Source organism: Telopea speciosissima, chromosome 1 (genome assembly GCF_018873765.1).
Source record: "Telopea speciosissima isolate NSW1024214 ecotype Mountain lineage chromosome 1, Tspe_v1, whole genome shotgun sequence".
Taxonomy (NCBI): Eukaryota; Viridiplantae; Streptophyta; class Magnoliopsida; order Proteales; family Proteaceae; genus Telopea; species Telopea speciosissima.
The window spans coordinates 55,891,976-55,909,112 of record NC_057916.1 but is presented as its reverse complement, the minus strand read 5'-3'; the positions used below and the strand labels follow the sequence as shown (position 1 = coordinate 55,909,112).

Below are 17,137 nucleotides of genomic sequence, written 5' to 3'. Positions count from 1 at the left end.
AGGATTCAAAGTTTTAGGACCTCCAGATCCGCTCCTCCACTACCCCCTACCCTTTGTCTCTGCTGATCATCTTGAAAACTTCCTCTACTCCTTGAAACAGTCCGCCTAAAATCCCTAGCCTCCTCTTGTTTGTATGTCATCGTGCATGCAATGTCATCATCGAGGAGGAGGAGGAGATCATCATCATCATTGTATCGTCTTCCTCCTCCCATCGAACTCCTCATCGTATCCTCAAGTTGTTCTCTTATCCTTTGCTTGTCGGCCTTCCTCTTCTTTCTTCCCCTCAAACTATCACCAATCTCCTGGCTACTTCAGAGGGGACCATATGGCAACCTACAACATCTTTAGATCCTCCATCGAGATGTTGTTTAAGTCTCTGACCCACCTCCCATAAATTGCATGTGACAATAATTACATATAGATTTTCTCTTATCCCCATCAATGGGAGTACCATGTAACCATGCAATGTCACCCCTATCTTGGCTGGTTGGTCTCTCTTGTTCCCTCTGTTCTCTTTGTTCCGTCCGCCCCCTTTGTTGACTACTTTCCCCACCTTTTGCTTGCCCTGCACGTTGTCTATCACGATCCGCCATAATGATACTTGTTTACTGCAATGTAAGTAACACAAATAATTAAAAAACTTAATGTAGATGCACTTCAATTGACACTTTTAGATTACTAATACACTTGTATAGTTATTTAATATTTTTCCCCTAACCCTTATATTTTTCACAAAATTAAAACCAATTTTTTATATATAATGTTAATATAAGTATTGACCTAACACAACAAAACTATGAATTAGTAAACATAATATACATGTAATGCATCTCAAAACATATAGAAATAACTTTCATATTTTTTCATTATTTTTTAAACTTAAAACTCATATTTTTCCTTATTTATTTCTGTTTTTTTAATTTTTTATATATTTTTCTTAATTTTCGAAAATTAAAAGAATTATTTAAGAGCAGAAAAATAAATCCGACACTGTGAAGCCGTAGATCGGCCATTGGTGTCTAACATATATTTAATTCATTACCATCTAAGTCATATTACCCCTAATTATTTCCTATTTTAGTTGTAGGAAAATGAATTTTTAAAACCAGAAAAAAAATAAAAAAAATACATATGGGAAAAAAATTTCGACACCGTGAGGCTGTAGATCGGCCTCCGGTGTCTAACATATATTAATATCATCAACATCCAACAACATTTGTACAAAGTTTTTTTAAAAAAAATAGTTTTAGAGAAATATAATTTACCTTAAATAATGAAATTAGGCTTGGATGATGAGCTTAGATGACCCTCCGACGTCTTCCCGGCGACAAGGAGCTTCAATGAGGCTTGGAAGGGAGGAAGAAGAGAGAAAATTTCATTTTCAGCAGCTCTCGGTCGAAATATCGACCAAGAGCTGCGAAATATGAAATTTATAAGGATTTTGAATGTGACACTATTGTCACTTTACAATATCTCGCGATATATCGTGATATCTCGCGATATATCGTGAGTTCCACGATATATCGTCGAAATATCTCGATATATCGACGAGTTATTGTACTTTTTTATTTCGACCTTGTTTCGTATCTCGGTCATGTCGAGATTCACGAAATATCGCGATATATCGCCGATATTTCGCGAGATTTTATACCATGGCTGAAAGGACTAAGTGGCAAAGGAGGAGGATCTTACGCCAGACCCAGGACGGATCGACTGGAAGGGGGCACCGTCCAAATGGAGTCTCTCTTGAGAAGGTAGGAGTAGACCTAGTTCACCCAGATAGAGTTGTGCTTAGAGGAGATTTTCCAGATTAGCTTGAGAATGCCAACAACGTTATAATTCCGGATTCGGCGAATGCCAAGGCCACCTTCGGATTTTGGGCAACAAATGGAATCCCAGCTAATCGGGTGAAGAAATTTGGAGGATTCCTTACCTTTCCACAGGAAGGAACAAAAGAGGGATTCCATGGCAGTGATGGTGTTTTATCTGTTTTATTTCCCAGTATAATGAAGACTTGTAATCCCAATAATTTTGTTTGTGATGGTTGCACTTTTGCAAAGCAAACTCAAGCAATTTATCCTATTTCTGATAATCCCAATTTGGTTCCTTTTGGCTTGATTCACTCTGATGTTTGGGGCCCTGCCCGTTATGTTTCTACTTTTGGTTATAGGTGGTTTGTAACTTTCATAGATTGTTTTAGTCGTACCACCTGGTTTTACCTTAGGCACCAGAAAAGTGATGTATTTTCTTGTTTTCAATTATTCCACAAAAGGGTTCAAGCCCAATTTGATGCCAAGGTGAAGATACTCCGGTCTGACAATGAGAAGGAATATAGTGATGGATCTTTCAGGCATATTTGTCCACCTATGGTGTTATCCACCAAACGAGCTGCATGGACACTCCAACTCAGAATGACGTTGCCGAAAGGAAGAATCAACATCTCTTGGAGGTAGCCAGATCCCTAATGTTTGCCATGAACGTTCCACCTCATTTTTGGGGTGATGCTGTATTGCTGGCAACATACCTTATTAATTGACTGCCCTCACGGGTTTTGCCTTTTCGCTGCCCTAATTGAAGTGTTATGGGGTCTTCGACTTTTGGGGTGCCTCCTAAGCATAGTTCGAGAACTCGTTTTGTTTCGGTATTTCGAGCTAACTGAAATATCCGAAATATTCGAAATTTCGATCGAAATATTGTATTTTTTCTGGTATGTTTCGATAGGTCATTTCGGTGGGTTTTAGGCCATGTTAAGGCTTGAAACTTCATGGAAACCCTATTTTAGGCTATATAAACACATTTAAATGTTCAAATTGCAAAAATAGTCACCCAAAATGGTGTTTTGGATGTGCACCATTGATTGGCAACGTACGGTCGAACCCTAATGTATAACTTAGTTAATTACACATTTACACATACACATTGTACATTAAACAAGTAAATTGACTTGGAACTAAGTTGGAAACATAATGACTCATAAGTTAAGTCATAAATCATAATATTAATTACATAAGACATCAAGTCAATAACAAGTTAACAAATAACAACTTAAGAGTTAAGATTTAAGAAGATGATATCAATTATCAAACATTCCAAATCACAATATGTCAATATCCCCAATTGTCCCGTACAAGGCTACAAGTCAAGTAGTCAACTAGTCATCATTCATCTCAAATGTTTACAAATTTGCTAATAATAACTACTCCGCCGTCCAGGATCAACCCCACTTATGGTCCGCTGGAGCCGACGTGTATTGTTCTCCAACTGTAGGACAAATGCATGCCACGTCATAGTCTGGGAGAAGAAGCGAGTGTAGTCATCCACAGTGGCCATGTAAACTGCATCATCAACATGCTGAAGGTAACCTATCCTAGGATATAGGTCACCAAACTGTGAAGAAGTACTACCCACTGATCCACTATGATATGAGTCATATGACGGCTCTGGGAGCATGTACGGGTTATACGGTTGCGGCTGGTGGGTTGGGTAGCCAGTGTAGGAAAAGAAGTCATCCACAAAAGGCGATCCACTATATCCCTGTGAGTGGGAGTCATACTCAAAACTGGGAATGGATGGAGAAGATATAGGCTGCTGCCCCCAAGGGTACTGCCCAGAATGCCCCTCGCCATATGGATGTGAATGAGATGAACCATGCTCTGATTGTGCTGGAGATGGACTGCTGTCTACATGAAAAGATGGGGCACGAAAATGCCCACTCGATCTACTGTCTCTATCGCCAATACTCAGTCCACCAACAGAGCCAGATAGGGCATCAATGTCCATAAGCTCAGCCTGCCTACTAGTACCACTACCACGACCACCAGGACGGGACTGGCCATGCTGCTTTCTCGAGTAGGTCGAGGTGGACGATGTGGGCCGTGTGGGGCCGGTGGGGGCACGGATTGCCTCTTGTTGCTCTTGTACCACAAACGGGACTCAAGTTCCCTCATATGCTTGACCACCATCACCATCATCATCATGTCCATCAGTACCTTCATCATCACCTCCATCATCACCATCTCCACCAGGACTACCTCTACCATCTCCACCAGATGGCATAGACCAATCTTCATCCTCCTCATCAACACCACTAGTAGGCTGGAACGGTATGGGTGACGCGTCCCGTGCGTGTACCTCACCCTCTGCAGCCATGAAGTCATCCACATTAGCTTCTATGTGTTCAGCTATCATGGGGTCAGGTCTACCTCCAGGCTGATCTAACAGTGGCTCACCTCTATCCCTCACCCAATCAACAATAGGATCTTCATCATCTGACTCCACCTGGAAAATGTCGGCGAGATCGATATTTTCCCTGATACCCTCTTGTCCCATGCGTATGTGTTGCATCTTCAACCTCAAATTATAATGCACATACACTAAGTCAGAGAGACGTTCAGAACCCAATATATTTCTCCTCTTGGAGTGGATGAGAGAAAATGTACTCCAATTCCGTTCACAGCCAGATGCTGAACATGTCTGGGAGAGAACCTTGATTGCTATTTTTCTTAAATTGTTTACCGAACCCCCATACAACACCCACCATTCAGCTGCATTACAACAAAAGAAACATGTCACCTTCACTTCAAAAGAATAAGATATTGAATTGCGTAATGACTAATGAGTACTGGTATCACCGCGTGTCCGGCCTTGCTCTGCAGCATCGGTTCCAAAACTTCCCAGTGCATCCCTAAAGTCTTCAACTATAATCATTTGGAAAATATTTAAAATTAGTAATGACTCATTACTATTTAGTATTGAATTGAGTAATTCCAAATGAATTATAACTTATAAGACTCACCTCATTGTTGCATATCGCCTGTAATTTACTATTCGGCTCTAACTTGGCAACTACTTCTTTGACTGCGTCAATAAGACTATTATTCAACCCAAGCCTATGACTGTATTGGTACTTGGGGTTCAAATAATATGCTGAAATTGACATTACATATTGACTAGTTAGTAATATATCCTTCAAATTAACTTTAAAAGATGTAATTGCATAAAAAACAAAGAGTGTACACTCACCAGCCTTATGCAGTGGATGCATAAGTTGATTTTCCCAGTGCTCCTTGATAATTTTGAGAAAGTGTTTGCTACCTCGAGGATTTGCATTGTAAACACCTTCATTCATCAAGTCTATGGCAGCATATGGATGTGGCATGGTTGGTCCCTTGAGAGCAGAATCAACTATATGCAAAACCTTGACCACTGGGTCCAGAAGTTGTACCAATTTATGCAACGTAGACCAAAAGTCATCTGATGAAATTGTAGCTTGTGTTTCCCTACCACCATGGGTATTGGACCCATTCCAGTTGAACCAGTCTTCAGAAGCAAACATTGATCTCAGTCTAGACTTCTTGGTCTCTGTACTCTTGAGTGCAATGTAGTTGGTGGCGAATCTAGTTATGCCTGGCCTCACTAAGTCACCCCCACACTTCTCCCTCAAGAGGTTTAGTGCAAACCCATGGTTGTTGACAAAGTTGGTCATTTGCCTTGCCTTTTCCACAACATGTTGTACCAATTTGATCTTTCCCATGTCCTTCAACATGAGGTCTACACAATGGGCAGCACATGGAGTCCAAAACAACCGGTACTTATTGTTTTGCATCAACCTCTCACCGGCACTCTTGTAGTTGCTTCCGTTGTCCGTTACAATTTGGACAACGTTCCCCACTCCTACATCTTCTACCACTTCCTTCAGCAATTTGTAGATATACTTTGCATCCTTTTTCTCCTTGGATGCATCAACAGACTTCAGAAAGACTGTCCTCCCATCACAATACACCATAAAGTTGATGATGGACTTTCTTGTAGGACCAGTCCAACCATCACACATTATGGTTACCCCATAGTTCTCCCATAGCCCCTTCATTTCATTGATGTAGTCTTCAGGCTCTCTCTTCTGCTGGGGTAAATACACATTCATAATCTCATGTGGGGTGGGTCCCTTATACCCTGGGCCAGCCTCAGCAATGGAATCTATCATAGTCTGATAAAAGGGGCCTTGTGCTGTGTTTACTGGGATGGTATGGTATAACATCCACTTAGCTATAGATTCCTTCACCATCCCCTTTAGATTTTTCCATGCTCCCTTGATTTTTGGTTGTTTGTTGCCTTTCTTTCTATAAACACCAGGCGCTTGGTGAAGTGCTGGGTCATCTTGTGGTGGTGGAGGCGGAGGGGGAGCTGCCCTCGTACTCTGTGATTTTCTAAAGGGATTAGGCAACCCACCTCCTCCACTACCACTAGCACCAGCTCTAGAGGTACCAGCTCCTCCACTACCTCCTACTCTTTGTCTCTCGACTCTCTCCTGATCCTCATGATAACTGGCTCTGCTCATCATCTGTGCTCGTCTCCAATACCTAGCCTCTCGCTCAGTTTCTATATCATCAGGAATATTGACATCATCACTGTCATCATCATCATCGTCACGATGGCTTGATTGGCCTCCCGCTGTACACCTCACTGCTTCATTAAGATCTACTTTGGCCTTCTCCCTTTGAGCCTTCCTCTTACTCCCTCCCTTCATGTAATCATTGACAGCCCTAGATACCTCCACAGGGACCATATGACATGCGACCACTTCAGGAGAATTCCTAGCTAGATGTTGTTTGAGTCTAGTGGCACCACCTCCCAAAAACTGCATGTGATAATAGTTGCATTGGGATTTTCTTTTATCCTTATCAATTGGAGTGCCATGCAACCATGCAATGTCACCCCTAGTGCGCTTGGGTGTGCTCCCCTCCCCCTGGGTCTGGGCCGGCTGCCTCTTCCCCTCTTGCCTCTGCTCGCTGCGTTTACCACGGTTCGCCATAATCGGACTAGTTTACTGTTGCATGAATAAAAGACAATTCATTAATCACTGAAGCACATCAATTCTTTTAGTTTAAATGTTTAAGAATTAAGATTTAAGAGCACTAACACAAGTATATAAGTATATAACTATTTATTATTTTTCCCCTAACCCTTATATTTTTCTCATATTTAAAAACAATTTTTAAAAATAATTTTCAAATAAATGTTGGCCTAGCACAACAAAATCGAAAAGATATGTAAATGGGCCGCAAATAAGAAGTATGTATAATTTACTTTTATATTTTTCAGTAATTTTAAAACAAAAACCTCATATTTTTTCTTATTTTTTGCTATTTTTTTGAATTTTTTAAATATTTTTTATAATTTTCGAAAATTAAAATAATTAATTAGTGGCAGAAAAATATTTTTGACACCATGAGGCCATAGATCGGCCAATGGTGTCTAACATATATTTAATTCATAACCATACAATATACATAACCCCTATTATTTTTGGATTTTTGTTGTAAATAAATCCAATTTTTGAAGTAAAAAAAAAATATATATATATATACCAAAAATTTTTTTTGACACCGTGAAGTCGTAGATCGGCTTCCGGTGTCTAACATATATTTATTTCATCACAAACAAACATGTTGATCATGCATTTCCCTAAAAAAAATCAATTTTGAGAATATGGTTTTACCTAGAATAGTGGAAAGGCTTCACAGATGTGCTAAGAAGTTTGTTCTCCAAGTGATTCCGGCGTAGATGCGGCAAGGATTCAAGTGGGAAGTGGAAGATTGAAGAAGAAATGAGCAAAAACCTTAAAAAACCAAGCAAAAGTGCGAAAGGAGGAAAAATGCTCTCTGTTTCTCAGTCTCGGGCGAAATTTCGACCGAGACAGTCAAAACATGGTATTTTATACAAAGCAATTTCTCGAGATTTTTACAAAATCTCAAAAAATCTCCAAATCTCGAGAATTTCGATCGAAATTTTGTATTTTTTTTATTCGAGGGGCCATTTCGTTTCAAGAGGGTCGAAATTCTTGAAATTTGATCAAGATTTCGCGAGATTTTGAACTATGCTCCTGAGGATTTTGGGTGTGTTGTTTTTGCCCGAAATCACCATGTTCATGGCAATTTTGATCCGAAGGGGTTGTAGACTAACCCAAAAAATGCAACGCTACCCAGAAGGGATACAAGTGCTATTACCCTCCCTCCAGAAGGCTGCTTGTCACTATGGATGTTGTTTTTCGGGAGACAGAGACATTTTCCTTCTCCTGCTCCTCTTCAGGGGGAGTCTATCAGTGAAGAGGTGCCCTTGATTATTTCTCTTGATGCTCCCATGGTAGAAGATACATCGGTTGAACGCAAGGATGGAATAATGGGGCAGGAATAGGAGCAATCTCAAGTCCAGGGGGAGACTAGGAAATCTGACACCTTGAAGTTTTTTCTAGAGGAACGTGGCATAAACAGAAGCAAGTTGACAATACCATCACCATTTCACCTAACCAGTTGTTGCTCTCTGATCCAAGGTCTTCACCAACTCCTCCTGGTAAGTCTCCTTTGGATCCTACTCTAGATTTACCGATTGCTATTCGTAAACCCCATAGAACTTGTACTTAGCATCCCATTTCTAATGTTGTTTCTTATGACTCTCTTTCCCCCATCTTTCCATGCTTTTGTATTCTCCTTGTCTTCTGTTTCCATCCCTAACACCTGACAGGAAGCAATGGCCAATTCAAGATGGAAAGATGCAATAAATGAAGAAATGAGGGCACTAGGAAAAAATGACACATGGGATATGGTGAGTCTTCCTCCAGGAGAAAAATCGGTTGGTTGCAATTGTCAAATATAAGGCAGATGGAGCAGTGGAAATTTACACGGCAAGACTAGTTGCCAGAGGATGCACTCAGACACATGGGATCGACTATCGAGAAACCTTTGCTCCGGGTAGCAAAGATGAATATTGTCAGGGTCATCATCTCTTGTGCAGCTAACCAAGGTTGGGATCTTCAACAATTGGATGTGAAGAGTGCCTTTCTTCATGGGGAGCTTGAAGAGGAGGTATACATGGACATTCCTCAGGGTTTTGTTGCTAAAGAAACCCAGGGCAAAGTATGTCGTCTCAAGAAAGCTCTATACGGTCTAAAACAGTCACCAAGAGCTTGGTTTGGACGTTTCCATAGAGCGATGGTGTCAATTGGCTACAAATAGAGTAATGTTGATCATACTTTGTTTATCAAGAAGAGAGGTCAGCACATCACAATATTGATCATTTATGTAGACAACATTGTCATCTCTGGATATGATGTAAGTTGAAGACCTATTTGGGGACAGAATTTGAGATTAAGGATCTAGAGAAACTCAGATATTTCCTTGGGATCGAGGTTGCTTATTTAGCTCAAGGTATCTTCCTCTCACAATATAGGTATACTCTTGATTTTTCATCTGAAACAGGAATGTTGGGGTGGAAGCCTGTAGATACCCCTTTGGTGCCAAATACTTACCTATAGAGTAAGGATGGAGATCCTGTGGATAGAGGCAGCACAACTATTAGAGACTGGTTGGTCATTTGATATACTTATCACACACACGGCCTAATATAGTGTTTGCAGTTAGTATGGTGAGTCAATATATGCATGATCCTCACTCCACTCATCTAGAGGTAGTATATAGCATCTTGAGATATTTGAAGTCTGCCCCGGGAAAGGTGTCCTCTTTTCTGCTCAAGGTCACTTACGAGTTGAGGCCTACACTGATGCAAATTGAGCAGGATGTCCGGATGATAGAAGGTCTACCTCGGGATATTGTACCTTTGTTGGTGGGAATCTAGTACCCTGGCGGAGCAAGAAGCAATCTGTTGTTGCCCGATCAAGTGCTGAAGCAGAATTTTGGGATATGGCCCATGGTATTTATGAGCTCTTTTGGCAGCAAGGACTTCTTCACGAGTTATGTGTTCGTGTTGAGCTGCCTATGCGCCTATACTGTGATAGCAAATCAGCAGTAAGTATTACTCATTACCCAGTGCAACACGATCGTACCAAGCATATTGAGATCGATTGTCATTTCATCAAGGAGAAGCTGGACCAACGAGTAATATGCTTTCCATTTGTTCAGTCTGGGGATCAGTTAGCTGATGTTCTTACTAAGAGTATTAGTAGTAAAATTTTTGTACCTATTGTTAGCAAGTCGGGCATGTTTGACATTTATGCACCAACTTGAGGGGGAGTGTTGTAAAATGGGTTCAAGGGTAATTTTGTCTGAGGGGTATTCTGTACTTGTTCCTATTCTACAATGTTCTCTTGTCTATTATAAATAAAGAGGGGCTGTGATCAATTAGACACAAGCCATTATTCTCAAATCTCAATTAAAAAAAAGGAGAGCAAATTCGCAATTGGTCAACACTTCCCTATTTTCAGATAGGTTGTGGGTTCAAATCACTTCACATGCATTTCAATAATTTTTAATAGGGAATCGAATCAGGTGGTTTATCCAGTTTTCAGTCAAGGCAGTTCCAGATCGGGACCGAACCAGAAAAGTAGGTGGTCCCAGTTATTTCCGGTTCAACTGCTTGTCTAATCCAGTTTTTACACTATGGGTACATCTTTACTGTAACAGATTGTAAAGATTTTAAATTTATAGAAATCATAGAAAAGTTGTTTGCAATTCATATAAGGAAACAGCCAAACTTTACCAATAAATAATCAAATTGCCCTTTAGAGTTGATGTGTAATTGGTTTTGCATACTGCTAAGGTTTGTTCTTTGACATTTAAGTTTATTCTCATCTATCCATCGTCTTCTCATTTTTTGAATTTGTTTCCATGTGCTGGTTCTGATTATTGTTCGTCTGGTTCACAGAATAGTTCAGAAGATTTATTGTGTAAGAATGTATACCAAGGTGAGTCAAATTCTGTTGCAGTCAAACATGAGCAGGCCTCCCATCCTCAAAATGGTAATTAAATTGATTATGATCAGTGAATCAGTAATTCTATTTCTTAAGTTGCACCTGAGACCTATAAGTATTCTTTACGTGGTACCCAGAGTCTGATATGTGATGCTAATTCTTTACTTTTTAGGTACCCAAGCGTCTGAGGGGGCCCCTTTAAGATGCTATCCTTCACCCTATTCAGGGCCTTTAGATTCCAGGCCTGGGATGGAGTCAGAACACTTTTTTGAGTCACCAGGAAATTCTTGTGTCGCATTTGATCATGGAAAACTGGAAACTACGCTTCAGGTTGGCTCTCCTGCACATAACTGTTCTTTGAGTCTTCCAGACTGGTTACCGGTTCCACTTTCAGAATGTGAAACCTACTCTATGGAGAAGATTGGGGTTTCTTTAAATGCTCTGGTACATAACAGCATTAATAATACAGAAGTTGCAAACCAGATAGCGAATTGTAGCACTCGATTTAACTTTTCTGCTGGTGATGGTTACTGCATTCCTGATTGTAAGCACCTTGTGAATCTTGCTCCCATGAAGCCTGAATTTGAGAACGAGTTAAAGCTTGAGGGAGGAGATCTTCATTCCAACTGTATGTAAAGCATAATATTACTGTTCACAATTATGATGCACAGAATTTGATTATTTACTTGTTCACTGCTAATGAAGGATATGATTGATGCTTGAGTTGTCTGTTGCAATTTGCAGGTACTTCACATCCCATGATGGTAGACAAATTGGGTTTGAACTTTTCAGAGTTTAGTTCTATGTGTGGGAATAGCATAGCAGAATTTGAAGAACCAGAAAGAAATCTATGCACATTTCCTCTGGAGGTATCCTTCATGGATGACACATCTTTGCCAAATGAACTTCATACTGAAATCAACAGCAGTCAGGTTTCTGACAAAATAAGTCCAGCTAGTTATCATTGTACGACAACACCCTTCTGTACAGACTCAAACACTGGTGTTAATAATGTTGCTGCTTTTGTTGACACCTCAAGGCAGTTCATACCTGACTCTCTTAATCTGCCATTTATGTCGAGCAATGGAGAGAAGACAAGTCACATAAAGAATGAACCAGAGGAGCACAGGCTTCCAATCCTTGATATATGCCGAAGTAGTGAGGAAAATTCGGGAACACAGGAAGGAACAACCAATGTTTCTGTTTCAACAGTACCATTGATGGATTTGGCTGATATAAATAGCTGCCAGGTTAAATGTGAAGTTAGTATGTATTCATTCATTTCAAGTGAGAAGAAAGATGTTCATGTAAAGGATGAAAAGGACGATAAGGTGCCAGTATCTAAGACCATGGGTTATTCTGCAGAAGTAATTGATGTTGCTGCTAGTGGATATCCTTCCCCAGTTGGTATAGATTCTGCCACTAGAATTGACAGTGGACCTTTTCTTGGTCATGCCTCAAGGGAATTTGTTTCTGGCAGTCAGTTGTTATCCTCGAATAAGAATCAAACAGTATGCATAAAGGAAGAAAGAAATGCGAAAGCACTTCCATCTGGGATCTTGAGTTGTCATTCTCTAAAACTCAGTAGTGAAGCTATTCATAATAATCCCTCAGGGTGTAGGATGCATCTCGATGATGATGATGACGCTGATATATGCATACTTGAAGACATCAGTGCCCCTGTATGTCCACTTCCATCAACAGCACATGGAAAGTCCCTTGTTACTTCACAACGTTCAACCTATTATGACCCTCGTCATCATACAGGAACTGGGAGCATGAGGCTGAAGGCAAATGATGAAAGATTAACATTTCAGGTTGCATTGCAGGTGATGATCTATGTAAAATGTAATTATTGTTTGAAGTTGCAACTGCAGTTATGGGAATATGCGCATAAAGTGTAATACAATAGCTGTTTGTATGACATGGACATAAATTTTTTTTCTTCTTTTTTTTTGAATATTTTATATTTTATATTTTAATGTTTGAATCATAGTTTCTATAAATAAACGAAAATTCACTAAAAATATTAAATTTGGGATTAAAAAATAATGATTATACATTGTTTGTAGCAATAACCTAAACTACTGTGTACTTATGCAAGGTTTGAAATCTAGGTTTCGGGGGCAATTTCGACCCTGGTCATAACTGAGATTTCAAAGGTTTTGACTGAAATTTGGTCGAAACCTGGTATTTGTTTCCGCAAAACTCGAAACCAAGGTTTTGAGGCCCAAAAAGTGTTTTTTTTTTTTGTGTTACCTATATTTAACATTTTACACCTATTCCATGAATTAGTTTCATAAAAAAAACCCAAAAGGGTACTTATGGTTTTGACCCAAGTTTACAAGGTTACGCTAAATGCTGGTGTACACTAGCCCTATTATAAGTATTGAGTCTACATATAATTTAGCTATTGGAAATGTAAATAAGCTACTTGATGCAGAAAGATCACCTAAATGGACCTATTTTCTTGGAAATAAGCTTTAAGTTGGGTTATGTATGTGCTGGGTCTTTGATCCCATGGATTTTCAATATAACGGGCCACTTTAATGGGCCTATAATTGTTAGAGTTGTTAGAATTTATGTAATAAGGGTAGTTTAGGAACTAGCCTTTTGTCTAGTTGCCTTATAATGTATTTTCTTTTTTTTTTTTTGTATCCTTTTTTACCTTTTACCAGGGAGGTGGATGTAATATTTCTATTATTATCAATGAAGTGATATAGGTGTGTCAGAATACTTTCCAACACAAGACATTACCACCGAAATATTCTCTCCTCTTCCTTCTTGTCTTCTTCTTCCTCCTTCTCTTACATGTATTCCTAACCTAAAATCCAACTTGGTATCAAAGCTTTAGGTTTGAGAGTCGTATTCAGCCTCTTGCTCCTATTTTTTTCTTTTCTTTAGAATCCTAGGGCACAAAGGATTTCAAGGAGGAGATTCCTATGTCAAAAACTTGTTGAAGAAGTATGAAATAGGTTCTATATAACCTATTTAGTTGTTTGAAGGTGCTATTTGATCTGTGTTGAAGCTCCTTTGAAGTTTTGAAGCCCACTAAGCTACTGCTAGGGTTACCGCCAGTTGCAAGTTGCATGCCCTGTTTCTCTCTCTGTCTCGGCATGTGTTTGAGCCTTGGAATGGGTCACTAGAATTGCCCAAGGGTGCCTATTATGCCCCATATGTTCCTACTTGTTGATTGAAGGATCTGTTTGAGCATAATTCTTTTTCGTGGGATCTCATTTCCTGCCCAGGTAAAACCGAGAATGCCTGTTTCCTTATTTTTTTCTTGCATTTGGAATGCAATATGTTTCTCTCTTGGTTGAGAAATGATTATAAACAGCTTTGTGTGAAGTCTTTGAGCTTGTTTAAGTTGATGTTACTCTGTGGAGAGTGCTAGGATGAAGTTTTGTCACGGTTGTACCTATTTTCTTCCTTGCTGAAATTCGATTCTTGTGTTGGGTTCCATATTTGGGTTGAGTGTGTACTCCCCACTTGGTTTGGGTACTCTTGTTTATGGTCAAGTGCTATTTTCTCTATAATGGTTGATTCAGATGTCTCTGGGCTTGGTTCAACTGATTCACAGCCCACTCCAACAACCTCTCAATTTGTTTTTGAGAACCCCATCCACAAATCTCCATTGTGAAGCTTGACAACACCAATTACCTTGATTGGTCACACTCAGTGAAGCTTTCCCTTAGGAGCAAAGGGAAACCTGGGTATATTACAGGTACTATTACAAACTCAGAACCTGGCTCTCCTGCATATCTGAAATGGGAGATCGAAAACTCCACAGTCATGACATGGCTGATCTTCTCCATGAAGCCCGAGATTGGGAGAAGATTTATGCGAAAAGAAACCGCCAAGGCAATTTGGGATAGTGTCTCCCAGACCTTTGATAGGGTAGGTGACTTTGCCAAGGTCTATCAGCTTCATCAAAATTTTTTTACAATGAGGCAGGGTGACAGGACCATTTCTGAGTATATAATGCTTATATTGGTCTTTTGGAGGAGTATGATCATTACAAGGACCTCCAACTGACCAATCCAGAGGATGAAGCAAAGGTGTATCGGACTCTTGAAAAGGAGCGTGTCTTCATTTTACTTGGTGGTCTGAACCTTGATTATGAACCAATCAGGCTCCAGATTTTAGTCCAGTCCCATCTTCCATCTCTTGATGAGGTTTGTAGCTACTTATAAAGTGAGGAGACTCGGCGTGTTGCTATGGAACCAACACCAGTACCATCCTTTGAGAGGTCAACTCTCAATTCTAGTTCTTTCAGAGACAGTCGTGGAGGTGGTAGAGGCCAAGGGCCTAACCATGGGGAAGACAGAGACAAGTTTTGATGTGATCATTGTGGGGGATTTGGACATACTAAGGATAGGTGTTGGACTCTTCATGACCGTCCTGCTGGTAGACGAGATGGTGCTAGTGGTACTCGTGGTGGCCGTAGAGGGGGAGCTAGAGCATACTGTGTGATGACTCAGGCAGATGCTAGGGAGTACCCACCTAGCACACAGGATGACTCCACTTTGGCAGATGCAGTGTTTCGCAGGGTCATGTCACATCTGAGCACATCTCCTACACCTACCGTGGCCAGCTCCTCTTCATCCTCCGCTTTGCAGGTCTCTACCTCAGCTTCTACTGCAGCCTAGTCTTGGGTTATTGACTCTGGTGCCACTGTCCACATGACCGGTACATCTCATTGTTTTTTATTCCTATACCATTTGTTCTGGTAAGGATAACGTTAGGGTAACTGATGGCTCCTTTTCCTCCATTTCTGGTAAGGGCAACATCCCTGTTACTTCGTCCATTTCTCTTGCTTTTGTCCTTCATGTTCTTAACCTTATTATTAATCTTTTGTCTGTAAATCATTTGACTAAATCTCTGAACTGTTTTGTCTCCTTTTTTCCTTCTCATTGTCTTTTTCAGGATTTGGTGACCAAGAGGATTATTGGTAGTGGTCGTGAGGAGAAAAGCCTTTGTCTTTTTGAACCTTTTTTGCTCACATATCAGTCCTATGTGTGTGGACGTAATGATAGTAGTTCTGTGGATTCTGTTATGTTATGGCATCGTCGTCTTGGCCATCCTTCTTTTGTTGCAATGAGGAAACAAGTACCTCACTTATTTTCTTCTATTTCTTCTTCTAATGTTTTTAAATGTGAACCATGTATGTTTGCCAAACACTGTAGTTCATATTATCCATGTCATGGTAATTGATCTCCTGCTCCTTTCCATATTGTGCATACTGATGTTTGGGGACCTTCCCGTACTACCACTTTATTTGGCTATCATTACTTTGTCTCCTTTGTTGATGATTTTTCTCGTGCTGCTTGGACTGTTCTTATGAAGCATAAAAGTGATGTCTGTGACGCATTTAAGAATTTTTATCAGTTGATTCTTACTCAGTTTGATACTCGAATCAAAATTGTTCGGTCTGATGAAGGGGGGAGTATATGTTTAGTAGCCTCCAAAACTTCTTTACTAATAATGGCATTATCCATCAGCTAGCGTGTGTTGACACTTAAATGGGGTTGCTGAGAGGAAAAATCGTCATTTATTGGAGGTTACCAGTAGTCTCTTGTTTGACATGCATGTTCCCAAGACCTTCTGGTCTGAAGCTCTTCTCACTACTTCCTTTCTCATCAATCGCATGCCTACCAAACTCCTTGATTTCAAATCTCCTTTAAAAACCTTATCTCAACAAGTTTTTGCTTTCTCTCTTCCTCCCAAAGTCTTTGGATGTGTTTGTTATGTGCATGTTAACAAAACCACTTGCACTAAACTTGATCCCAAAGCTTTCAAGTGTCTCTTTCTTGGGTACTTTTCTACTACCAAAGGCTAAAAGTGTTATCACCCTTCTTCTCGTCGGTGTCTTCTCTCCAAAGATGCCACCTTCCTTGAATTTGTCCCATTCTTTGCCCCTTCTCAGCATCCTCTTCAGGGGGAGAATTGTGGAAGTGAATAAGCTGCTGATTTTCCCTTTCATTCTCCTCTACCTATCTCTCCTTTTATGCTTGACATTGGAAAACACAGGGCTGTGGATATGGATGATACTGATGATCAATCAGGTGTGGATGATAACAATGAAAAAGAAGTTGTTGTATACAAAAAAGGTGAATGCTTGAAAGGAAAGAAGACCAGCCAAGAGTCCTCCTTGGATCCACATCCTGAGATCCATTTTCCTCAGTTAGGTGATATCCCTTCTCTTCCTTTTGAGTTAGACCTTCCTATTGTTGTTAGAAAAGGGAAAGAGCTTGTACTAATCCTATAACCCCGTTTGTTTCGTATGATGCTCTTTCTCCTACAGGTCTTGCCTTTAGTGTTGCTCTCTCTTCCACTTCTTTTCCAAGAATTTACTGAGGCTATGTCTGACCCAAGGAGACAAGCTATATCTGAGGAGATGATGGCACTTGAGAAGAATGGTACTTGACAATTGGT

At 40.1% G+C, this 17,137-nt stretch overlaps 1 protein-coding gene across 4 annotated transcripts in view; it reads left to right on the top strand.

Annotated features, from left to right (window-relative positions):
- The window catches only part of LOC122663226 (helicase-like transcription factor CHR28), a 115,226-nt gene that overhangs the window by 19,502 nt on the left and 78,587 nt on the right, over positions 1 to 17,137 (top strand). The window contains exons 2-5 of one of the 4 annotated variants that reach the window (XM_043858931.1): positions 10,657 to 10,750; positions 10,875 to 11,159; positions 11,208 to 11,246; positions 11,447 to 12,531. In XM_043858931.1, the coding sequence (XP_043714866.1) occupies positions 10,657 to 10,750; positions 10,875 to 11,159; positions 11,208 to 11,246; positions 11,447 to 12,531 (1,503 nt within the window). Of the gene's footprint in view, positions 1 to 10,656; positions 10,751 to 10,874; positions 11,331 to 11,446; positions 12,532 to 17,137 lie in introns of all 4 variants that reach the window. The other 3 variants (XM_043858929.1, XM_043858923.1, XM_043858917.1) reach the window with 3 other exon arrangements.